The 24,716-nt window shown below is 51.9% G+C and overlaps 1 protein-coding gene across 3 annotated transcripts in view; it reads left to right on the top strand.

The window, feature by feature from the left end:
- TRPV3 (transient receptor potential cation channel subfamily V member 3) overlaps positions 1-24,716 on the top strand; it is a 38,909-nt gene that overhangs the window by 3,375 nt on the left and 10,818 nt on the right. For 2 of the 3 annotated variants that reach the window (XM_089900599.1, XM_089900600.1), the window contains exons 5-19: positions 3,752-3,856; positions 4,065-4,151; positions 5,076-5,230; positions 6,001-6,177; positions 8,405-8,545; positions 10,719-10,999; positions 13,094-13,270; positions 14,210-14,368; positions 15,084-15,179; positions 16,218-16,291; positions 18,456-18,621; positions 20,018-20,084; positions 21,814-22,088; positions 23,125-23,237; positions 24,434-24,513. In XM_089900599.1, coding sequence (XP_089756725.1) covers positions 3,752-3,856; positions 4,065-4,151; positions 5,076-5,230; positions 6,001-6,177; positions 8,405-8,545; positions 10,719-10,999; positions 13,094-13,270; positions 14,210-14,368; positions 15,084-15,179; positions 16,218-16,291; positions 18,456-18,621; positions 20,018-20,084; positions 21,814-22,088; positions 23,125-23,237; positions 24,434-24,513 — 2,153 coding nt within the window. Of the gene's footprint in view, positions 1-459; positions 3,358-3,751; positions 3,857-4,061; positions 4,152-5,075; positions 5,231-6,000; positions 6,178-8,404; positions 8,546-10,718; positions 11,000-13,093; positions 13,271-14,209; positions 14,369-15,083; positions 15,180-16,217; positions 16,292-18,455; positions 18,622-20,017; positions 20,085-21,813; positions 22,089-23,106; positions 23,238-24,433; positions 24,514-24,716 lie in introns of those variants that run through there. The other variant, XM_089900601.1, reaches the window with a different exon arrangement.

Below are 24,716 nucleotides of genomic sequence, written 5' to 3' on the forward strand. Positions count from 1 at the left end.
CTGTCCCAGGCCCCTTCTTGGGCCGAGGTGAGCCTGGTGCTTTCCCTTCTCTTGATTTGAGTAGAAATTGCTGAGGCCTTCTGTGCACGAGGCGGGGGGCTGGGCCCAGGCTGGGCAAGAACACCTGCCCCTGTTCACAGTCTGGATGGTGAGGGGCCCCCAGGGAGAAAGTGGGGAGTGGCCTGGAGAGAGGGTGAACTAGGCGGGGCCGGGCCTGAGGAGGGGCAGGTCGTTCTGCTCCTGTGGGCATGTCGTTGAGGAGCTGCTGTTACAGTGGATGGTAGCAGGTGGACAGGAAGGGAGAAGGCAGAGGCTTGGGGCAGGAACCAGTGAGGAATCCCATGGGACTAAAGTGCCGGGTGGGTGAGGGTGTCTTTGGGGGGATAAGTCCCACCGGGGCTGGGTCTTGGCAGTCAGTTAAGGACATTGGACAATTGGGGGTAGTGGGGAGCCATGGAGGGATTTTGTGTGAGAGGGAGGGCATGGCAAGATTTGCATTTTAGAAAGGATACTCTGGGTGATCTGTGTGGGTGATGGATTGGAGGGGAGTCTGTTGTGACTATTGCCCAGGTGATAGGTGGTGAGCCTGGTGGTGAGGGATGGAGAAGCAGGCACAGATCAGAGAAGTATTAAGATAGTGGAGTCTGCCGGATCAACTCTGGGAGGGGAGGGAGGAGGACCGAGAGACACCCCCTCCTCCGGTGGGGGGACCTGGAGGGGTGATGGGGCCACCTCTGACATGAGCACTTCAGAGGAGCAGGAACAAGGGCAGGAGGAAGGAGCCAAGTTCAGGTGTGAAATGTTGGCTGAGAGGTTCCAGAGGCTCATTCAGGTGGAAGCTCCATCCTGGAGCGCAGGAGAGAAAACTGGGTGCATGTGGAGACCAGACAGGTGTCGGGGGCCCATGTGGGAAGCCTGGGTCTGGGAGGGCTTGTCTGGGTAGTAGCAGAGATATCTTGGATCTAAGCCACCAGCACTGCCCTCCTGCCTCCTTTCCCCCTTCCCTCCCCTCTCACTTTCCCAGGGGAGGTTTGGACCTCAGAGAAGGACTGAGGACAGAGTTTCAGGAAAATCCCAGATTCTTCCTGCAGTCGGGCTGCCCTTCTGAGCCCATCCTGGCTCATGAACTTAGTTCCAGGGTCAGCTCTGCCAACGGCCCCCGCCCAGCTAAGGGCCTGGTGTGAGGTGTGACCTTTGTCTCATGAATCGGTGGTCCCTTCTCCTTCCCAAGGCTCTTTGAGGTACCTCATGTGCCTACTTCTCCCCAGACCCCAAAGGTTTGGGCAACTCCCTCAGAACGGAGTATAGGACTCAGGTTTAGAAAGAAAAAGAAAATATTATATGTCAGAAGGCAGTTCTGACCACTAAGGAAATATGTACTAATGGGGGAATTGAAGGCACCAAGAAATCTAGATTGGGGAGAAATTTTTGGACCTGGAGCTTTTTCTGAAGCATCATGCCCCTCCCTGTGAGTGGCTGCTATGGTTACCTCCCCCTGGGCGTCACCTTGCCCAGGGACACAGACACAGGCCATGAAGGCTGCAGAGGCACTGGCCTTGAAGCTCAGAGCACTTGGGCTTTTCTTTGGACAAAGTAGGAGAGATAAGCTCCTCCCCAGGCCTGAGTCCACCTGGGGATTGTTCTCTGCCTTCAAAGGAACAGAAATGTGGGAGGAATTGTACAGAGCTGTCTGTCTGCGCATCTGAGTTAACAGCACCTAGCTGGTGGTGCCTTTCTGGCTGGGTCAAAGTAGGAATAAACAAACAGCACCTACTGCAAGTTAGCAGCCAGGATGTCACCTGGCCAAGACCTTGCTGTCTGCTCATGCTGGTGGATGAGATATGGCACATGCAGTGGCAAGTATGGCAGGCATGGGACAGGCCCTCGTGGTCTAGCAGCTCCCTGTCCCAGGAGTTAGGTCCTTACATACAGCTGGGTCCTTTCCAGCTCAGCTCTCACCCTCCACCTTCCCAGCCACTGAAGTCCTCCTTCCTCAGTCACAGCCCTCAACTTCCTGTTGAGGGATGCAACCTCACAACTTTTACAGTTTAAGGGTGTGTTGGTCTGTCTGATTATTGGTCTCTCCATCTATCACCTATCTACCCACCCAAGTATTCATTCCTCAGACAGTCATCCATCCATCCATTCATCCTTCCAACCACCCATCATCTACCTATCTATTCATCTGTCCACTCATGTGTCCAACCAGCCATTCTTTTTTCCACTCATTTATCTTTCACCTATCCATCCTTACACTCAGCCATTGTTAGGTCTTCTGAGCGTCACGACAAATGTTGGGCTCTAGAGAATTAGGACGATGCAATTGTAGTTTCTGCTGTTGAAGAACTTACAGCGAAGGGACAGTGTGTTATTGCCTAGAGCAGCGATCCCGAACATTTTTGGCACCAGGGGCTGTTTTTGTGGAAGACGGTTTTTCCAAGGACCGGGGGGAGGATGGTTTCGGGATGATTCAAGCGCATTACATTTATTGTGCACTTTATTTCTATTATTATTTCATCAGCTCCACCTCAGATCATCAGGCATTAGAGCCCAGGGGTTGGGGACCCCTGGTCTAGAGCAAGAAAAGCAATGGCCTTACTGTGCTATAATCTGGTCTGATCCTTGGGGCCAGTTCTTACCAACCCACTGAAACAAGAGCTTTGTGAGGGGAGGAATTTTTGTCTACTTGTTTACCACTGTATCCGCAGCTTCTAGAATAGTGCTTGGCACATTGTACATGCTCAGTAAATATTTGTTGAGTAAATGCACTACTGAACCCAGATAAGTAGGGTGGGATGGAGGTCAGGGCAGGAGCTGGACCTATTGTCCTGGGGAAACACCTGCAGGTGTGGGAGTTGGGCTCTGCCTGGAGATAGTCAGCAAATCTCAACCAGGATGTTTTGCTAGTAGATGTGTTTGTTAGTCGCTGGGTCAGAGCTGCCATAGTGGTGTGGTGACGACTTTGGGGTGGCAGTTCTGGGGTACTGCCGGGGTGCAGGGAAAGGTGATCTCATAGGATGACCTCTGATGCCCATTTCAGCTGGACGGTCCCTAAGTAGACAGTCCTAGAGCAGCACTGGCTCCAGAGTCCAGGTCTTTTTCATTTGTTTTGTTTTTTGTTTTTTGCGGTACGCAGGCCTCTCACTGTTGTGGCCTCTCCCGTTGCGGAGCACAGGCTCCGGACGCGCAGGCTCAGCGGCCATGGCTCACAGGCCCAGCCGGCATGTGGGATCTTCCCGGACCGGGGCACGAACCCGTGTCCCCTACATCGGCAGGCGGACTCTCAACCACTGCGCCACCAGGGAAGCCCCAGAGTCCAGGTCTTAAGGATCATGTAGCCCAACCATTTTCCATCCGGTGAGGACACTTGGTCCAGAGAAGGCCAGTGACCTCCTGGGGTCACACAAGAGGAGAGGCAGAGGCAGAGCCAGACTAGAACCCAGGCCTCGGGCTACCAGCTAGGGGTTTGCTCCTCCCTTTGTCTTCTCTTTTGGAAGAATGATTTGATTTTAGGTCAAGTCAGAAGGTTCCTCTTGATAGGCAGGAGACAGGCAGGTGGGGGGGGCCAATGTATCAGGGAGCCTTGCCCTCACGCCATTTATGCCGCATTTCTGGACTAGCTCTGAGCCTTCCAGGCTTGCCTGGGAGTGAGCACTCCGTGAGATGGGCACCCTCGACAGTGGGGTTGCAGGACACACAGGTGGACAGGCCCTGTCCCAGCTCTAATGGCCTTGCTTGGGTGTCCCCCCAGTGCACACTTCTTCCTGGAGATAGAAGGGTTCGACCCCAGCCCCGCTGTCACCAAGACCTCTCCCCTCATCTTCTCCAAGCCCATGGACTCCAACATCCGGCAATGGTGAGTGCTGCGACCCCAGCATCCAGCAGTGGTGAGTACTGCGACCCGCCAGCCCGCCAGCCCGCCACCCCTGCCCTGGCCCAGCCCTCAGCTCTCGCGGGCGGGCAGTGACTCGCCCTGGGCCACACAGCCAGGCCTGCTTGGGGCATACTACCATTGTCCATTTAAAAACTTGTCCCTCTCTCTGTCCTCCCCATTCCGCCAGCAGCCTCCCTGGCAGCTGTGATGACATGGACTCCCCGCATTCTCCTCAGGATGACGTGACAGAGACCCCATTTAATCCCAACAGTCCCAGGTGAGCCTGGCCCTTCCCCTCCTCCCACCGTGCCCACCAGGCAGGTGCCACAGGGACAGGAACCAGGACCCTGCAGGAAAGAGAAAGAGGCCAATCCTGGGGTGCAAATGTCTGGGCCCATAGCTATGGCATGTAGGTCATTTTTGGGGGGAAGGGAGTATTACATTTTATGAAAGTAATACCCATTCATTATAAAACATCCGGACAGCAGTATGCAGCAGAATGAGAACTTAACGCAATGCCATATACATAAATTAAAAATATATGCATGTAGGGGACTTCCCTGGCGGTCCAGTGGTTAAGACTTCGCCTCCCAATGCAGGGGTGCCAGTTCCATCCCTGGTAGGGAGCTAAGATCCCACACGCCTCGCAGCCAAAAACCCAAAACATAAAACAGAAGGAATGTTGTAACAAATTCAACCAAGACTTTAAAAAAACATACATGCATGTAGCCGTCAAACATCAATGTGCATTTTGCAAGAACACACACAAACAAAAGGATACACATCACACATTACGGTGGCTGCCTATTTGGAGTGTAGGGGTGGGGAGAGAGATATGAAAAATATTCAAACAACACAAAATATGAAAGTGAAATTTCCCTTCCTCTGATCTCATTCTTTCGAGGTAATCAGGATGAACAGTTAGGCACGTATCTTTCCTGATCATTACTATGTGGATCCAAAGATACAGTTTGATAAAATGTGCTTGCATTTGGGTTAGAAGCGGAGCAGCACAGGGCAACATGAATCCCAGCACCTCCGTCCACCCCCCAGCACTAAAGGAGGGGATTTCAGGCACTGTGACAGGCACGTGCAGACGGTGGGGGCTGGCGCCGAGCCCCCTGTAGGCACAGCGGCTTTGGAGGGGTAACGGGAGACAGTGGTGCACGTGTGGTGAGTTGGAAACATTTTCTGGCCTCAGTGCAAACCTGGCCAAGCAAGAGCAGAGGCACAAAAAGAAGCGGCTGAAGAAGCACATCTTTGCTGCTGTGTCGGAGGGCTGCGTGGAGCAGCTGCTGGAGCTGCTGATGGAGCTACAAGAGCTTTGCGAGCAGTGCCACAGCCTGGAGGTGCCTGGTCAGTGGCTGGCCCTGGCAGAGGGTGCAGGGCTGGGGGGTCCTGCTCGGCTCCTGCTGTCCACCTACCCACTGCCCTCCCACCCCGCCCTCCAGCCTTAACTGCTGGGCTGGCAACTTCGAACCTGATTCTGAGGGCAATGGGGAGCCATGGAAGGGCTTAGACAGGTGACGGTGGAGGATGGGGGTAAAACTGGAGAAGACCGCCGTTCAGGCAGAGTTGGGACTCCAGTGGCAGGGCTGGGGAGTGGGGAACAGCCCTTCTGGGAGTGGCACTGGTAGGACTCCAGGACGTGAGGAGTGAGTCCAGGGTGGTGCCATTTGGACTTGGGAGACTTGGTGGTTTGTGGGGCCCGAGCTGTCTTGGGGACCAGGAGAGTAGCAAGTTAAATGGAAGGGGGTGAAGTCTATTTGCAGGAAACCGGGGTGTGGGGTGGTGGCCTGGAGATTTCTGAGCTGGACAGTGGGAAGCCAGGCCGTGGGTGGGATTGGAGATGGTGGGAAGGCAAAGAGCAAAAGGTCTCTGATAAGGCTCTGGGCAGCTCACCGAGGGGGAGGAGCCAGCAAGGAGGCGGGAGGAGGAAGAGATGGACAGGGCAGAGGGGAGCGGGGGAGTTCAGGGCAGGGAGCTCCGTGGAGAGCCCGCGGCAGGTTCTTGAGGTCTGCAGCTGCAGCCGCCACACCCCGGCCTCCCTTTCTCGGTGCCGGGAGGACCAAGGGCAGCCGGGGTCCCCCCTGTGCAGTGGCTCCATCCTGCGACCCTGCCTGCAGACTTCCTCATGCGCAAGCTGACGGCCTTGGACACGGGGAAGACCTGCCTGATGAAGGCCTTGTTGAACATCAACCCCAGCACCAAGGAGATCGTGCGGATCCTGCTCGCCTTCGCTGAGGAAAACAACATCCTAGACAGGTTCATCAACGCCAAGTACACGGAGGAGGCCTTTGAAGGTACCCGCCTGCGGGAGGGGCTGTGCAGACGGCGATTTCTGGCGGTGGTGGGGCACAGGCACTGCTGTCGCGGAAGCCCAAAGCACTTAGTGTGGTGCCCGGCACCTTCCTTCATTCTGCAAACAATCTTGACCTCTGGCCGCGTGCCAGGCAGTGTTTTTGGTCCCAGAACACAGGAGTGAACAAGACAGATGAAGGCTGATCTTCTAAATAAGGCAATTTAAAAATTGATGAAAAGAAAATTACAAAAAAACCAAAAGATAATGTCATCAGAAGTAATTGGGGATGGGCAACTTTAGTGTGGATGGTCAGAGAGGTGACCTTTGACCCAAAGCCAGCACGATGAGAAGGATCCAGAACAAAGCAAGGGCGAAAACCTGAGATGGGACTGAGCTTGACAGGGCTGAGTGATGGCAAGAAGGCTGGAGAGCTGGGCAGGGCCAACACATAAGTAACTATTAGTATCGCCATTATCCTCATCATTATTAACAGCCCCATTTGGGACTCAGTTTTGTGGCTTCTCTCTTAGGTGGTCTGGAGAGGGGGCAGGGAGACCAAACTCAGGAAGTCTGTTGTGAATAACCAGTAAGGTGTGTCTTTGAGTTTTTGGAGTCAGTAAACATCCCACTAGGATCTTATGACGCGCTCGTGTCAAAAATGATTGGCCCAAGAATAACTGGATGCCATCTTACTGATATGCCGAGGGTGCTAAACATCTCAGCTTTTTGCAGGTGGGAGTCTGGCTTGGGCCCTTAACTTTTCTTGTGGGAGAAAGTTATTTTATTTGTACTTATTTATTACCATTATTATTTGTTTTTGCCAGTCTGGTGGGTGAAAAGTATGAACTCATTGGGTTCAAATTTTCATCTTCCCGATTACCAGTAATTCCAAACATCTTTCATTTCCTGTATTGTCTGTGTGTATTTTCTTCTCTGTGAGGTGCTTGTTAATAATAGTTTCTCAGTTTTCTTTTAGGTTGTTTGTCTTTTTATTGATTTGTAGGAGCTCTTAATCCATTATGGACTTTTAAATGCACCATTGCCTCTTTTATACATCTCAAATATTTCCCCCAGCCTATCACTTGTCTTTTAACTTTCTTTAAGATGTCTTTTGAAATACAGAAATTTTAAATTTTTATGGAAGCAAATATGTCAGTGTTTTCTTTATGGCTTCAGAATTTTGGATTTTGCTTAAGAAGTCTTAAGAGGGTTTTCCCTCCAAAAAGGTTATTAACAATTTTCCAGTTTTAAAAAATGCTTAGTTCTTTGATCCACCAGGACTTTGTTTTTATGTATGGCATGTTGGCAGCTCTTTGGAAAATGCTGTTTCTGGTGTAATGTTTTGAGACACCGGCCCCCGCAACCCCAGCCCTCTGGTCTCTTCTGTCTGGAGGTTCTGTAGGCTCCACCAACCGTGTCTATGACCCTCCCCCACCCCCCTCCCCGCTGCTTCTCCCCTGTTCTGTTTCTCAGTCACCAGAGTATCATCCACCCAGCACCCAGGCCAGATGCCTGGACCTTACCTGAGACAGCCCTTGTCCCCCATCCCCAACAGACCATCCTGAGGACTCTTTCTCCCAAGGATCTTTGGGTCCATTGGATGGACAGCTCCTCACAAGTCTGAGCTCCTTCTAACACATCCTCCAATTTTGCAGCCAGAGTGCTTTGAAAATACACATGTACAAAACCCAAAACTCTGATCATGTCACTTCCCTGCTTCAGTGCCTTCTGTGCCTTCCCATATCCTTTGGGATAAAGTTCTAACCTCTTAACCTGGCTTACGAGGCCTTGAGTCAGCCCCATCCAGCCTGGCTAAACTTACCCCTTAGTTTCGAGGCCACTCTGGGAAGCCCCCCAACCCCTTAGGCTGTGTTAAGAGCTCCTCTGGATACCACAGACCCTGCACCTCCCCATATCATAACGCTCAATTCGCAGGGAGACTGTGAGCTTCCTGAGGACAAGAATCAAAACTGCATCCCATGTCCTGCTGTGTCGCCATTGCCTGGCTGTGGGGCACAGAGCAGATGCTCCACGAATAATCCCTGCTTCCACGCAAAAATGAATGAAGCAAAGAATGAAGCTGGGCGACACAGACCAGGCAGGCAGCTAGTATTTCTCCACGGTTCGGTGGAGGATACAGAGGCCAGAGAGGGGAATAGGCCAGAGAGGGTGTGTCACCCCCGGTCCCAGCCGCTGAGCGCAACCGCCCACCCCTGTCCTGTCCGCAGGGCAGACGGCGCTGAACATCGCCATCGAGCGGCGGCAGGGAGACATCGCCGCGGTGCTCATCGAGGCCGGCGCCGACGTCAACGCCCATGCCAAGGGCGTCTTCTTCAACCCCAAGTACCAGCACGAAGGCTTCTACTTCGGTGGGTGCCGCCGCCCCGGGTTGGGGTCTGGGTGCGAGAGGGGCGGAGGGCGAGGCGGGGCTTCTGCCCATAGAAGCGCTAGCAGGCAGGGGAGACCCCACTGCCAATCTCTGCTGGCTCAGTTGTGTCCGAGGCCCTGGAGGACAGAGCCGGGACCAGGGTGGCGGCAGGGGCAGATCCACCTGAACAGGACCGCCAGGCTGGAGACCGGCACTTGGGAGGATGGGGAGCCTGCATTCGGGGAGTGTCACCTGGTGGTGTTAGAGGACACACAGACATTCACCTGAGCAGCCCCCGGTAGGGAACATAGACCTGGGAGGGAGAGCAAGGAGAGAGCCCTAATTTACAAAGAGCAGACAGGTTCTGAGAAGGGAAATGACTTGCGCCAGTGTAGTAAGGAACAGATGTAGGCATCCTGCCTGCCAGCTCTGGCCTCTGTCCCCTGTGTACAGTGCCTCTCAGGGCTGCAAACAGGAGTCAAAAGTAAGGGGACAAAAACTCCCTGACTGACACTTTAGGGGGTCCAAAAGCAACTGGTGTTAGACCATCCCAGGTGAAAAAAATTTTTTTAATGTGTTATTTAGATACAGTGAAGTTCACCCATTTTAATGTACACTTCTGTTCATTTCCACAAATGTGCACAGTTGCATAACCATCACTGTGATCAGGACAGGGGACAAACAGCTCCATCACACCAAAAAATTGCCTGGTACAACTTTGTAGTTAACTCCTCCTCCTTGCCCAGCCCCTGACTGATGGCCACTGACCTGTTTTCTCTTCTGGATGGTTTTTTAGTCAGCAGGACTAAATGGGTCTGGATGGCCTTGAGGACAGGGTCTTGTCCAGTCAGACCTGGCTGGGAAACATCTGTTGGGTGGGATGAAGAGAGGTAACAGGATGGAGATTGGGGGGGAAGCAGCAGGAGACCTGATGTCCATCCCTGGTTCTGTCCCCGGTTTGCTGTGTGACCAAGTGTGAGTCACTTGCCTTCTCTTTTCTCAACTAACATTGATTGTTTACTATATGTACCAGGCATTGTTCTAGGTATTTGAAATATATCTGTGAACAAAACCAAGATCTCTACCCTCATGGAACTTGCATTCTAGATGGGAAAGAGACCATCAATAATGGATATAACAAATAAGAATGTTATGTAATATGTTAGAAAATAACAAGTGCTATTGAAAAAAATAAAAAGTAAAGCAGGGGGGACTTCCCTGGTGGTGCAGTGGTTAAGAATCCGCCTGCCAATGCAGGGACAAGGGTTCGATCCCTGGTCCAGGAAGATCCCACGTGCCGTGGAGCAGCTAAGCCTGTGTGCCACGACTACTGAGCCTGCGCTCTAGAGCCCGTGAGCCACGACTGCTGAGCCTGTGTGCCACAACTACGGAAGCCCACGCGCCTAGAGCCTATGCTCCACAACAAGAGAAGCCACCACAATGAGAAGCTCGAGCACCACAATGAAGAGTAGCCCTGGTTCACGGCAACTAGAGAAAGCCCGTGTGCAGCAACGAAGACCCAAAGGAGCCAAAAATAAAATAAATAAAATAAAAAAATAAATAAGTTAAAAAAAAAAACACGACAGCTCAAAAAAAAAAAAAAGTAGTAAAGCAGGGGAAGGAGATCAGGAATTCTGGGCCAGGAAGGAGCTGGGTTTCCATTTTAAAAGGGCAGTTAGGGTGAATGATTCATTGAAAAGGTGACATTAGAGCAAAGACTCACAGGTGGTGAGGTAGGGAGTGATGCAGGTATCTAAGGAACAGCACTACTGGAAGAGGGAACAGCCTGTGCAAAGCCCCTGAGGTAGAAAAGTGCCTGTGTGTGCTCGAGGAAAAGGAAGAAGGCCATTGTGGCTGGAGGGGAGTGAGTGAGGGGGAGAGGAGGAGGTGACGTCAGAAGATGTAGGGCCTTGTAGGCTGTCATTGGAATTTGAGCTTTTGTTCTGGGTGAGGTGAGCCTTATGTATTAATAGGATCAGTCTGGCTTCTGTGTTGAGGATAGTGTTGGAGGGCCAGGGTAGTAGCAGGGAGACCGGTTAGGAGTTTGTTGCAATGATCCAGCTTCAGTCTCCCACTCCTGCTGAGATGGGCAGGATAAGCCCCATTCCTAGAACTTGGGGAATCACCGCTCTGGTCCAGGAGAGAACCGAGCCCCTGTGCTCCCCCTCCCCCAGGCGAGACACCCCTGGCCCTGGCAGCCTGCACCAACCAACCCGAGATCGTGGAGCTGCTGATGGGCAACGAGCAGACGGACATCACCTCGCAGGACTCACGGGGAAACAACATCCTCCATGCTCTGGTGACGGTGGCTGAGGACTTCAAGACACAGAATGACTTCGTCAAGCACATGTACGACATGATCCTGCTGAGGAGCGGCAACTGGGAGCTGGAGACCATGCGCAACAATGACGGCCTCACGCCGCTGCAGCTGGCTGCCAAGATGGGCAAGGCCGAGGTGGGTGAGGCCCGGGGCCGGCGGGAGGGCGCGAGGCCCGCTCCCCAGGGGCCCTTCTGAGTGGCCGACTGCACGGACCACGGACAGGCAGCACGTGGGCGCATCCTCTGGACTTCAGGCCCTAACATTCTGGGTTTCTGTCTCCTGCCCTGGGACCCCCTTGCCGGGGCCAGAGTGGAGGAGTCTTAAGGCTGCGGTGACTCAGGCTTTGTGGCCGAGGATTCCTGCGCGGTGAGGCACCCAAGCGGAGGCTGAGTGTCTGACCCTGGGGGCCTTCAGCCTCTTATGAGGACGGGAGTCCCCGAATGTCTGCTCTGGATCCAAAGCCAGTTGGCTGCTGGTCCCTGACTCTGGAGAGACCCCAGCCTGTCTGTCAGGTTGAAACATTGAGCCAAGTCCCCAGCAGAGTATGTGGCTGCTCGTGGCTCTTTGTGCCCTTGTGATGTGGCCGAGGAACTCAAGTTAACTGGGAGCTTGGTGAAGACTCAGCTGGGGTGGGCTCCCATCTCTATCTGTAGTGGGAGCCACGGCTTGGTCTGGTTTCAAGGTCAGGACTCGTCGTGGCAAAGCTGCCCCTGAGTGTCCACATCTTGAGCCCTGGGAGGGGACCGTGGCTCCTGGGAGGCTGCAGGAAGGCACTGGGTAGGGTGGGGACTGTGGAGCCATCACAGCTGTGCCAACCTCAGGGCAACTGAGGAGGGAGGTGGTGCCCCGAGGGCCTTGGGTCCCGTCCCAGTGCTCGGGGCTGGTGCCCACAAGGGACCTTTTCATTCTCTTGTGGGAGGAGGAAGGGGTGCAGAACAGCTTTGACAGAGGAGGAATTGTGTGCCTGCCTCGCCCATCTCCTGCCCACCCCAAGGACACAGCTTCCTGGGAGCTTTGAGGAGAGTCAGACTGTGGTCGCAAGTCAGAACTTTCTCCAAGGACCGCTGTGCCATGTGTTTGTCCCTGGGGAGGGCCCAGGGATGAAGCTTCCTGCATGGAGCATGGCCCCCTGACCCCTGGTTCCCCAGAGGATAATGTGTCCCTCCACCCACACCCACCACTTCTTGCCAGTCTTGGGAAGCCGCCTGCACCCTTCCTGGCCCCTCCTCTCCTTCATTCAGTGTTCTTTGGAAACTTTTCCAGATGCTGCCCAAGTTGGCCACTATGCTGGGAGCAGAGGGTGCAGTCATACTTGAGACACAGACCATGTCCTCGGGCTCTTGTAGCCTGGGGCGCAGGAAGGGGAGACGTGCCTTATCCCTAGGAGCTCCCTGCCTGGGCTGTAGAGACTAGGCTTCCGTGCGAGATGAGATGGGAACCCCACTGGGTCACATGAGATCAGGGCTGTGACACTGTCCTGCCCATTAGGACCCTCCTCCTGGGCCTTGGGTTGGTGCCCCAGGACGTTCTGCCCCCATCTTATTGTACCCAGGGCTCGCTTTCGGGAACTAGTGAGCTCTCCATCTTGCCTGCACTTTGGAACCACCCAGGAAGCTTTACAAGATGCAGATTCCCGAGTCCCACCTCCAGAGATTTGGATTGAGTTAGTCAGTGGTGTGGGAATTCTAAATGTTCCCCAGTGACCCTAACATGTAGCAGAGAGCAAGCTCGCTGACCTAGAGAGTGGGTCCCACGGGCCTCTCTGAAAGGCTGGTGTCATGCATCACCCCCTGACTGGCCAGAGCAGTGAGCCTCAACTGACAGGGTCTGACAGAGGGTGGGATGGGGAAGCTGGAGAACCTTCCAGCTGCTTCTCAAGTCCAGGCCAAACAGAAATTATTTCTCAAAATTGTCAGTTCCTGGATTCTTCCCGGAACAGACTCCCCAGCTGGTGCAAGGATGATCATGCAGCCCTCTTAAGCGTGCAAAAGGCCTTCACGCCTCTTGTCTCTGTTATTCACAATGCCTGGTGTGACGGGCAGGTCAGCGAGCTTTGTGCCCATCCCACAGATGAAGCGGGGGCCGGGGGTCACAGTGACAGGCACTCGGCCTGACTCAGTCCATCCCTGGTGGGAGCCTCTTCCCAGGCCCTGTCTGCCTGGGGCAGGCCCAGCGGTCTTCGCCCCAAACCCTGTCCAGGCTGATGGTTGTGACTCTTCCTGTCCCCAGATCCTGAAGTACATCCTCAGCCGTGAGATCAAGGAGAAGCGGCTCCGGAGCCTGTCCAGGAAATTCACCGACTGGGCCTACGGGCCTGTGTCGTCCTCGCTCTACGACCTCACCAATGTGGACACCATGACCGACAACTCGGTGCTGAAAATCATCGTCTACAACACCAACATCGATGTGGGTCTCCCGGGTGGGCTGGGGAAGGTCAGAGGGTAGCAGGCTGGGCCCCAGGCCAGGGAGGCCCTGGGAAGACCCCTTGCTACTAGCCAGACATGTCTGCAGCCCCCATTCCTTAGCCTTAGTGGGCGGGGTCTGGGGTGGGTGCTGGGGCCACCTGTTCCCAGCTGACCTTGTGGTGGGGGTCTCCTGGCCCCATAATCCTGGGCAGGGTTGGGGAGGGGTGTAGACCTTCTCCATCTTTTTTCCCCCCAACTCCTTCTATTGGTTCCATATGGTCAGGCTTAGAATCCCCTCTTCCCCCAAACCTGGCCCCAAATAAGGGTCAGGGAGTACACAGTTTGAGCAATCAGGGAGGCCTTTCTGGAGGAGGCATAGCTGGGAAGTCAGTGAGGCTGAAGGAGGAAAGAGAAGATCAGCAGCGGGAAGTTTCTGGCTCTTGGAGGAAAGTGAGGAAACACATCTTTCACATTTTACCAAGAGTTGTGCTTCCCAGAGCCTGCCTTGCCCGGGATCTCCCTGGCCCTCACAGCAGCCTGACTGGTAGGGCAGGGATTGAGATCAGTCTTACTGACGAGGCGGCTGAGGCCCAGAGAGGGTCAGGGGTTTTCCTAGGGTCACACAGTGAAGGAGTGCCCAGGAGGGGCCAGACACCAGTCGTGGCCCTGGCCTCCCTTCTAGCCCTCCCTCCCCACCGTGCCTCAGATCCCCTTGGCAAAAGCACCAAGCTCTGTGCCTTTCAGGTGCTGTCTGGGTGCGCCGGAATGGAACCTCAGGAGCTAGAAATGACCTCTCCCAACATTTCCAGCCAAACCAGTTCATTGCCTCCTTCTGCCAGGGGCAGTGCTGACTCAGAGCTTCCTTTGAAATGAGGGCCCTCCGGAAATGGTCCCTTCCTCTGTCTCATCTCCGTGGTGACTTGAGCCGCTCTACCCCCAGAACCGGCATGAGATGCTGACCCTGGAGCCCCTGCACACGCTGCTGCATATGAAGTGGAAGAAGTTCGCCAAGTACATGTTCTTCCTGTCCTTCTGCTCCTATTTCTTCTACAACATCATCCTGACCTTCATCTCCTACTACCACGCCCGGGGGGAGGAGGTAAGTGGGCCCCTTGAAGTGGGGGATGGGTTGGTCAGCACTGCTGGACCCTGGAGCCGCCCTATGTGCCTACGGAGAAACTGAGGCCCAGAGAGGTCAAGAGTTGTGCATGGGGTCCCCCGGTTTTCATGCTTCAACAGTGTCTTGGACACCGAATACGTCACCAGCGCCTGGTTGAGCTCAACCCCAGGTGCTCAGCACCAGGCTGACCCCTGCTGCAGAATTAGGAGCCCCAGGCCCTGCCCAGGCTCCATGTCTAAATCTGGAGATGGTTGGGTGTTTTTGCTGTGAGGGCCATGGGAGAAAATGGGAGGAGGTGGAAGTCATTTGGAGAAGCATTCCCAGCACTCTGGGTCTCCGTTCCCCATCCATTACACGAGGCACGGAGTCTTGGCTTTAACTGTGTTATGAGGCCCTGTGAGTGTCTGGATACAGATGGAACAGATAAATGCCAAGAGGTATGAGAGGGTTGTTAGCGTGGATTGGATCGTGCTTCTCACCGCACAATTCTGGGTTTCCACTCTGGGCGGGGGAGGCAGGGGCTGGGGGCTGCAGTTCCTTTTTGGCCCTGTACAGAGATGCGGCTTTGTGCTGGCCTCTGGCCCAGCTTGAGGGTTGGGCACGTGTATGTGCGTGGTTCCCCCGGAGGTGGCGCTACCCCTACCTTCCTCACTCCCCATCCTGCACCCATCCATTCCTTTCCCTTCCTCCCCAGGCCCTGTCACACCCCTTCTCATACAAGATGTGGTGGCTGCAGCTCTTAGGAAGGATGTTTGTGCTCATCTGGGCCATGTGCATTTCTGTGAAAGAGGTGAGTAGGTCACCAAGCCCTCCTGGGCTGCCCTGTGAGGCAGGCAGGGTGACAGCAGGCTCTGCTACTACTGCTGGGAGACTTTGGGGAGGCATTTCCTTTTTAACCTTTAGATTTACATAAACAAGCAAGCTTATCCTACCTACTTTATCTATCCATTCCTCCATCCATCTGCCCATCTATGTGCCAGTTATCTACACTCCCAGCCACTCAGTGTCCCATCTTCCCTGCCCCTCCATCCACCTATCCAATCACCTGCCCTCTCTCATCAACCCAGCCACTCATTCATCCATTTAAACACCCACTCATCCTTACCCACTGTCCTTCCATCCTTCATCCAACCATCTTTCCATCTGTTTGTCAGTCGATCTACCCATTCATCCATCCAACCAATGAATCAGCAGGTATATTCTGAACACCTTCAATGTGGGGTTCTGGAGGAGATGACAGGGATGGAGGGAATCTGCCCTCTTTGAGTTCATAGTCTGGTAGGGATTTCAGATGGACACAAATAGCTAGACTTTAACATAGACTGTGAAAAGACCTGATGTTGGGCTCAGACCCGTGCTCAGAAGAAGAGATGACTTTTATTGGCAGTGGGGGGGCGGGCAGGAAGGCTTGAAGGCAGAGATGGCACTTACTCTGGTAGGGGAGGGTTGGCATGAGGACACTGGGGAGAAGGTATTACAGGACAGGTGTGGGGAACAGCATGAACAAAGGCTCAGAGGCTGGAAAGCTAGGCCATATTTGGGGAATGGAAGGTAACTGTATGGTTCTGCTGCTTTGTGGGTTCTGGGGTGATTACGGGGGTGAGAGTAAGAGATGTGAGAAGATCAGGGGGAGCATGCACTCTTACCCTGGGGTTGCCTCTGTCCCCCAGGCACAAGTGCCCTTCCATATCCCTCACCTGGGCTCTGGCTGGGCCTTCACATACTTCCCTGTTCCTGAGTCTCAGTCCTGGGGAAACGCCCCCCTTCCCCAAATCCTCCAGCGAGGGGCATGAAGAGGGGGCAGCTTTTCTTTCCTTTCTGGCCTCAGGGCATCGCGATCTTCCTGCTGAGACCCTCAGATATGCAGTCCATCCTCTCGGATGCCTGGTTTCACTTTGTCTTGTAAGTAGGTCTGTCCCCTTGGTCACCACCTTGCAGGCAAGGCTGAAGTCCTGTATGATGGCTGCTGTGTCCCTCTGCAATAGCCACCCTACCGTGTCACCTGTCCCTGTCATTTCGCCAAGTCACATGGCCAGGGACCTCCTCTCTCCTTTCTGGTAAGAGAGGCACATAGATGCCCATGGAGAGGACCAGAAAACACTAGGACAGTGCCCACCATCTGGTTGCAGGGATAGCTGACTGCACCCTGCCACAGAGCCCTGGGCGGCAGCCAGCACAGAGAAGGCATGTTTATTTTTTATGAAGGGACACTCCAGGCCAGTTCCTCCTGGCTGTCGTTTTGGACCCTGGCAGGTCAGGACTGGAAGGTACTTGAGAAATCATTGAGTCTCATCTTTAGGCATGAAAACCGAGGCTCAGTGGCGCAGTGGCGCAGTGGTTGGGAGTCCGCCTGCCGATGCGGGGGACGTGGGTTCGTGTCCCGGTCTGGGAGGATCCCACGTGCCGCGGAGCGGCTGCGCCCGTGAGCCATGGCCGCTGAGCCTGCGCGTCCGGAGCCTGTGCTCCGCAACGGGAGAGGCCACAACAGTGAGAGGACCGCGTACCGCAAAAAAACAAAACAAAACCGAGGCTCAGTGCAGGGAAGTGAGTCACGTCGAGTCAGGCGGAGCTTCAGTCGTGAAGCTCAAGCCAGCCCAGTTTCCCAGTCAGCCTCATCCCGAGCTTGTGCAGGGCTGACTACTGTAGGCGCTAGCCAGGAAGCTCAGCTCAGCAGCCTCTCTGAATGAGGTCTTGTGCCCAGGATTACGTAATCCCTGTCTCTAAATGAAAGGAGATTTATGTAACCCCTGTCATGTGCAGAGGATTACGTAACTCCTGTCTCTAAATAAATAATGGAAAAGGATCTGCAGCTTGAGATGAAGAATGTTAGGCTCCATGCCTCTGTAGACCCCACCAAAGGCCCTATTCTGAGCATTTGGGAGGCTGGGTCTGTAAGACCTTGAATCTTGGCCTGATGTTTCCAAATACCTATTAAGTATGTACCTGCCTTCCAGAAGCATGAGCTAAGTTCTTCATCTCTTTGGGCAGGTGGGGCCCCCTGATACTGCAGTGAATGAATAAGCCAGGTGCAGCACTGCCCAGGGTGCAAGTCACATGTGAGTCTGTCACCTTGGAGAAACTGTGACGATTCCGGAGAAAAATCCATTTGTACAGCCACTGGCTTTGGCACAGACGGAAGGCACCAGTGCCATGTCCTGTTCTTCCGCTTCTTCGTTGTTTTCTTAGTGTAGAGGAACGTGTAAACATGCTTCCTCACTTCAGTCCCAAATGCCCTGCTCACCCAAACGTTTGCTTTTCACTGCACAAGGAAATCAAACTTGCCTGTGTCCTAACTTTAACTAGTTAGATATTTTGTAATTGTGGAGACTACCTGATGTTATAAGCAAGAGAGGGTTTCTATCCAGATGTCTGCATAACTGATGGTGTTACACACTGTTTAGGAGTAGATTTTGATCTTGTATGTTTGGTACTTACTGTACTTTAAACATTTCAAATTGTGGTATAATACACGTAACACAAAAGTTAAAACATCTTAACCATTTTAAGTGTACAGTTCAGTACTCTTAAGTACATTCGCATTGTTGCACAATCTCCTTTTAGCAAACCTATTATATGGCATGTATTGTAGTTTTTTAAAGGATTTCTCAAAATAGGTTATGGGGGACTTTTGTTATGATTGACTTTTGAGTATAGATGTCAGCTTTTGTCATTTTGGTTAAAAATGCAATCATTCACCACATCCTCAGTCTACCCCAGTGTACCCCAACCCATGTGGGGGTCAGAAATCACATGGGTGATTTAAAAAACATACAGCGTCCTGGGCAGCACCCTGGGCCTTCTGAACCAGAATCTCCTGGGCCCTGGGGATCTGTATCTTTAAAAAGTCCTTGTCAACTGCAACCAGCACTGACTTGCATCTAGCAATGCAGTCTGCAAGGCTGGATTTTAGACGTCGTCCAGCAGATCTGGGGAAGCCTTATCTGTCTCTTCAGCACCAGCCACCAGGGTAACTATTCAGGATTTAAGGGAGGTTGGAGGATTTGGACATCTCTGCCCTGATACCAAGAAGTAAGTAAGGCCCTTGTCTCCTGTGTCTCCTGAACAGTTTTGTCCAAGCTGTGCTTGTGATACTGTCTGTCCTCTTGTACTTGTTTGCCTGCAAAGAGTACCTCGCCTGCCTCGTGCTGGCCATGGCCCTGGGCTGGGCGAACATGCTCTACTACACGCGGGGATTCCAGTCCATGGGCATGTACAGCGTCATGATCCAGAAGGTGTGTTGGGGCTGCCGAGGGTCAGAGATGGGCAGGGAGGGCCTTCCAAGAAGGCCCATTTTTCAGATGGGGAAATTGAGGTCTGGAGAGGAAAAGAGACTTGCCCAAGAGACAGGCCACTGCTCTTTCTCCCAAATACTGTGGCCTCCCTTTGCCTTTGGTCAGGCTCTCTAGGAGGGAAAATATGTATATATAATATGTTATATATATACACGTAGATATGTTTATTATATATGTTTACCATATAAAGGATGTGCAGCACACAAGTTACAAACATTAATAAAATATACAGTGCCTTTTGTTGTAAATTCCACATGGCTAGTTGAGTCTCACCGAATAGTCTGTTGATTTGGGTTGAACTCATATCTGTTTGCCAACCTATGGTTGCAATTGACAAGTGAGTGTTTTGCCAGCATAAATGCTGGTATTTTCCTCTGTTTTAAGGAGTAAGATGAAAGGGAAACAATGAAGACTTGTGTTGAAACTGCATTTGTTTGTCAGTGATGCTGAGCCGTTTATCTGCTGAATTGGATAATAGTTTTCAAATACTAGAAGAATATTTCATCAACGTTTTTGTGCTATTCCCACTATTAACAGCTACAGATAGGACACATTTTTAAAGTTTAATCTGCCTTAACATTTTGTCCATCGTTGTCTTAAGTCTAGATCTAGATGATCAACAATCTCTGATTTGTAGCTTTTACCAATTTCCATGGTGTAAATATTCCCACCATGGCTGACTTCCAGCTACCAATGCGATGTCACTGAATACAGAATTGGGAAGGGATGCACAGTAATGCACCATTATATAGTGTTTCCGCCATATGGTTATGAGAAATAAATAGCCTTAAAAGCCTAGATAATTATAAAATGTAGTAAAGTCACTCGGAAGTGATGCGTTTTGAACATTTATTATCTTTGTTTCTAATGCAATTTAGTTAGTTATAAGTTTACACAATTTAATTCTTAGTCATGGCTGTGTTTAACAACGAGCTCAGAAAATTCATGAAAGTGAGACAATCAGCTCTTGTGAGCTGGTGCGAGCTCGGCCCAGCACACTGCGGCCCCCAGGAAGTGTGAGGATTCCAGATGTGAGTTTCTATGAGGAAAGGTGCTCATGTGCAGCCTGAATCAGCAGGGACAGAAACAGACTGTGTTCTAGGAGGGAGGAGGGTGGAGAGCAGGAACAGAAGAGAAGTCTTTCTGGAAGAGGTGGGCCCAGCGCTGAGCTGTGGAGACAGCATCAGGAGGACCTGGTGAGGGTCGCAGAAGAGTGGCCCAAGCGAGGGCATGGTTAGAGTGCGAACCCAGGAGAGGGTGGGAAGCAGTCAGGAAATCAATGTATAATGAATCTGTGCTCAAACCTTACCCTTGAATTGTGTTTCTTTCTTTGTAGGTCATTTTACATGATGTTCTGAAGTTCTTGTTTGTATATATCGTGTTCTTATTTGGATTTGGAGTAGGTAATTGATTTATAAATAATAGTAACTCCCTCGTTTGTAAAACACTTTACACAGATGTCAGCATGACAAAGCACACAGGAGCCTCAGCAACAATTATTTCGGCCACCGGTGGAACACTTTCCGTGGTTAGCATTTCCCAACCATTATCTCTTTACTTCTCGTGACATCTTGACCAAGGGGGAGTCATCATCATCCCTGACCATAAGGCCACTGAGGCTGAGAGACTCCAGGGTTTGAACTGGTGGCTTTTATCCAACCACCCTGTGTGGTATGCCTCCCACCTTTACATCCATCACCCTATGCGGCTCTCACAGCCTCAGATAGGCTTGGCAGATTTTCGGCCCCATTTTACAGATGGAGAAGCTAAAGTCTGCAGAAATTTGATTGATGGTCTTTGAAAAATAGGAGCAGAGTAATGCATTGAGATAACCTCCTTTGGCCCTCCACATCACATTACTGTCATAGTTTGCTGCAGATATATCTGTGAGAGCCTCTGGTCTGCTGGGACCAGGGATGGGAAACCCCTCTTGAAAGCCTCTCCATTTACACCTAGAGACTGTCATACAGAGTGGAGTAAGTCAGAAAGAGAAAAACAAATATCGTTTATTAACGCATATCTGTGGAATCTGAAGAAATTGGTATAGATGATCTTATTTACAAAGCAGAAATAGAGACACAGATGTAGAGAACAAATGTATGTATACCAAGGGGGAAAGGGGGGGTGGGATGAATTGGGAGATTGGGATTGACATATATACATTATTGATGCTACGTATAAAATAGATAACTAATGAGAACCTACTGTATAGCACAGGGAACTCTACTCAGTGCTCTGTGGTGACTTAAATGACAAGGAAATCCAGGAAAGAGGGGATGTGTGTATACACATAGCTGATTCACTTTGCTGTACAGTATAAACTAACACAATATTGTAAAGCAAGTGTACTCCGATAAAAAAAAACACACACCTCTCCATTTACAACAGAGGGAACAGCATAACCTGATTTTATTTCTAACCTCTGCATAAAGAGATATCATTTTATTTTCCCAAGCCAGTTTTTCTTCCCCTAGTTATCACTGGCATTTGAAGTTAGGCAGCTGTTCCCATCTGTCTGGTACCTTTTCTGGGTCACAGTTTGCTTATTTATTTGCTCCTTCACTTGTTTGTTTATTCATCCATCCATTTCCTCCCTGATTAATTTGATCATTCATTCATTCATCCATCCGTCCATTCATTCAGTAATGAGCCACTGCTGTAGTGCGTTGGGGAGAAGAAAAGAAAGAGTCCCAGGCCTTGACCAGAGGTCTTGCCACAGAGCATTAGGAAGAGACTCAGGACTTCTCAGTCTTGGGGGATACAACCCAAGCTACAGGAAGTTGGGAGCTCAAAGCCTGGTTGAGGAGCCAGAGACACACAGATTATAGATTGTAGTTATCGACTGTGCAAGCCCGTGATAGATCAAGGGCTGAATGGTGGGGTAGAGAGAAGAGTTTGGGCTTTGTTAGGCAGAAAGGGCTTTCTGCCCTTTCTGTCAAGGCAGAGCACCAGCCTGATGAAGCTTCCGGAGGAGCTGAGGCTGGAGATGTAATTTAAATAGCTGGAGAGAAGGAGGCAGCAGGCCTGCAGTCTGTGTGTGTGGGCATCGGTGTACATGCAGGCATGCACGGGTTTATTGGGTAATTAACCAGACAGAGAGGCTGCAGAGAACGCCCTGTTATGTCTTCCCAGCCCTGGCCTCGCTGATCGAGAAGTGTTCCAAAGACAATGAGGACTGCAGCTCCTATGGCAGCTTCAGCGACACGGTGCTGGAACTCTTCAAGCTCACCATAGGCCTGGGTGACCTGCAGATCCAGCAGAACTCCAAGTACCCCATCCTCTCCCTGTTCCTGCTCATCACCTATGTCACCCTCACCTTCGTCCTCCTCCTCAATATGCTCATTGCCCTGATGGGGGAGACTGTGGAGAACATCTCCAAGGAGAGTGAGCGCATCTGGCGCCTACAGGTGACCTTGGCAGAGTCTTTCTATGGGAGCCCTCATGGGGACTCAGTTCAGCACATGGCCCCAGTGGATCTGGGGTGGGGCCTGGAAATCTGCATAAGCTCCCTGTGTTTGGCCAGGTTTGAGGAAGCTAGGTTTCTGGGGTATAAGGTCTAGGGAGTGTGGCTGGACAACAGCACGTGTGAGAGGAGCTCAGGCTTATGGGTGTGCTGTGCTCAGGGTCAATGGTGTGATATGTGGATGTTGAAGCGTGACCTTAGGTTGCATTAAGAGGAGTAGGTATAGGACAACGTCCTTAGGTATAAGACAATGGAGGTGACAGTTCTGCTCTCCTCCAGTACTCCTCACATGCTATGGGCCTTACACACGGAGGATACTAACCCACAGGATGATCCAGAGGTAGTGACCAGGCATGTTACACTTCCTACATAAATGGTGTAAGAAGAGCGTGACAGTTCCTTCAGATATCTGCAGAGCTACTTGTGAAAGGGGGAGCAGCTTCCTTCTGTGGTCCAAGAGGCAGAAATGAGGTATATGGGGCAACAACAGGGAAAAAAGCTTTGATTTGACACAAGGAAGTTACTAATGATTAGGGCCTTCTTAATTGGATTGCTGTTAATATTCAGGAGAGATTGGACAAATTATTGCCGGGGAAATTGCTGAGGGGACTCTAAGCCTGACATGGGGCTAGGACCGCATGATGTCCTCCTGGAAACTCCCTTCCTGGTGGGATCCCAGGATCCTAACATTTTCAGTTAGGCAGCTCTGGACTTCCAGAAACATTGTTTATGTGATGTTTAAAACAATTTGAACACCTTTCCCAAACTTACTGGGTGTTCATTTTTGAATTCTGTAGGTTAGCCCGATCCTCAGGATCTATGCATTAAGCATTCCATGCAGGTGGAGTGGGCTGTTTGGTGCGTGTGCACGTGTGTATATGTGTGTGTGTGCAGGCGTGTGGGCGCATCCAACACTCACACGGAGCCGTGCTCCTGGGCTGGCTCCTGAGAGATGCAGTTAGGCTCGTTTATGTCCCCAGAGAGCCAGGACGATCTTGGAGTTCGAGAAAATGTTACCAGAATGGCTGAGGAGCAGATTCCGGATGGGAGAGCTGTGTAAAGTGGCAGAGCAAGATTTCCGACTGTGTTTGCGGTAACAAAGGGAGAAGGGCCCTTTGGTGATGCTTTCTGGGTGGGTGAAGAGAGATGAGTTGGTGAATGTTAGTGAAATGATGCTGCCATTTGCTTGCCAGACCACGGTCTGTTCTGCCTCCTCAGAAGATGGAATTTGCTCTCTCGGGGTCGCTGGCCCAGGGATAGACTTTCTAAGCCTCAGAAGGGAGAAGGAGACTCTGCCCTTTTGGAGGTGCCTCCATGGCCTCCCCCTGCCCAGTGTCTGCCTTAGAAGAGATTTGCCAGCCTGGCACTATTTGTCCTTCTGAGAGGCACATTCTGTCACAGGCAAATGGAAAGTGAGACAGCTACTTTTGACAGATGTCAAGCTTTTTGATTTTTAAAAAAGTACTTGCACGTGCCCTGACCCTCTTTTCTGATGGGTCTACCTCTTCCGACCACCTGTCTGACTGCCTGACCCTGCAGACTGCCTTCTTGGAGTATAATTGTACCTTGACCCACCTCTATGACTGAAACCCCTCCCCGCCCCGCTCTGCCCCGGGAACCATCATTTCAACTGTAATAGTTACCCTAATAGATATGTCTAATTTTGACACCCTCACTCTAGAGATGTTCTGTGAATGTGAACTTCAGCCAAACTATCTTCTCCACTTACAATCCAGCACCTTAGACACTGCCTACTCTTTTGGGTTCTGAACCCTGACCTTCTTCTCTTTTTATAAAAAAATTTTGGGCCACACCCCGCAGCATGTGGGACCTTAGTTCTCCAACCAGGGATCAAACCCCTGCATTGGGAAGAGGAGTCTTAACCATTGGACTGCCGGGCAAGTCCCCTAACCATCTTCTCTTAGTGCAACCTTAACCCTAGCTGGACTTCATGCCCTCACATCTTCTCAGCCCGAGCCTGCCCCACTCTCCTTCCTTCCCTCCTTCTCCGTGGGCTGCCTCCCCGAGTCAGGCACAGCCCCTGCTGGCTGAAGATGTCCCCTTTACACCTCTCTGAGCTTCTGGGTCCCACACCCTGGGAGGAGACTGATCCTGGAGGCCTGGGAAAATGGAGATTCGGGCAGGTTTCAAGCCTTAACAACACTGATGTGACCACATGGGGCAGGAATGCCCTTGATCCCTGTGGAGGACTCCCCAAACGTTGTGCTACTTGTTTGCATTTAATGAGGTGCACTTGGGGAGTAGTGAGAATGATTATCACACCCGCAGGATCAACGAGGTGAAGTGGACTGAATGGAAAACTCACGTCTCTTTCCTCAACGAAGATCCGGGGCCCGGGAGACGGACAGGTACCGCTGCTGTCAGGAAGCGTGACACCCACTCCTTTCTGACCATGTGACCCCAGGCACACCAAGTCGGAGGGCCGTGATTTTCCCCATCTGTAAAATGGGAGGGTTGAATTAATTCCTTCCAGCTCTACTGTTTTCTAACCTGAGTTGGAATAACTTCTAAGGCAGGTGGTAGACTGAGACCTGGAGGTACAACTTGCAGA

The sequence above is a fragment of the Delphinapterus leucas genome, chromosome 19 (genome assembly GCF_059928025.1).
Source record: "Delphinapterus leucas isolate spDelLeu-1000000601 "Yukka" chromosome 19, BTC_Dleu_Yukka2, whole genome shotgun sequence".
NCBI lineage: Eukaryota > Metazoa > Chordata > Mammalia > Artiodactyla > Monodontidae > Delphinapterus > Delphinapterus leucas.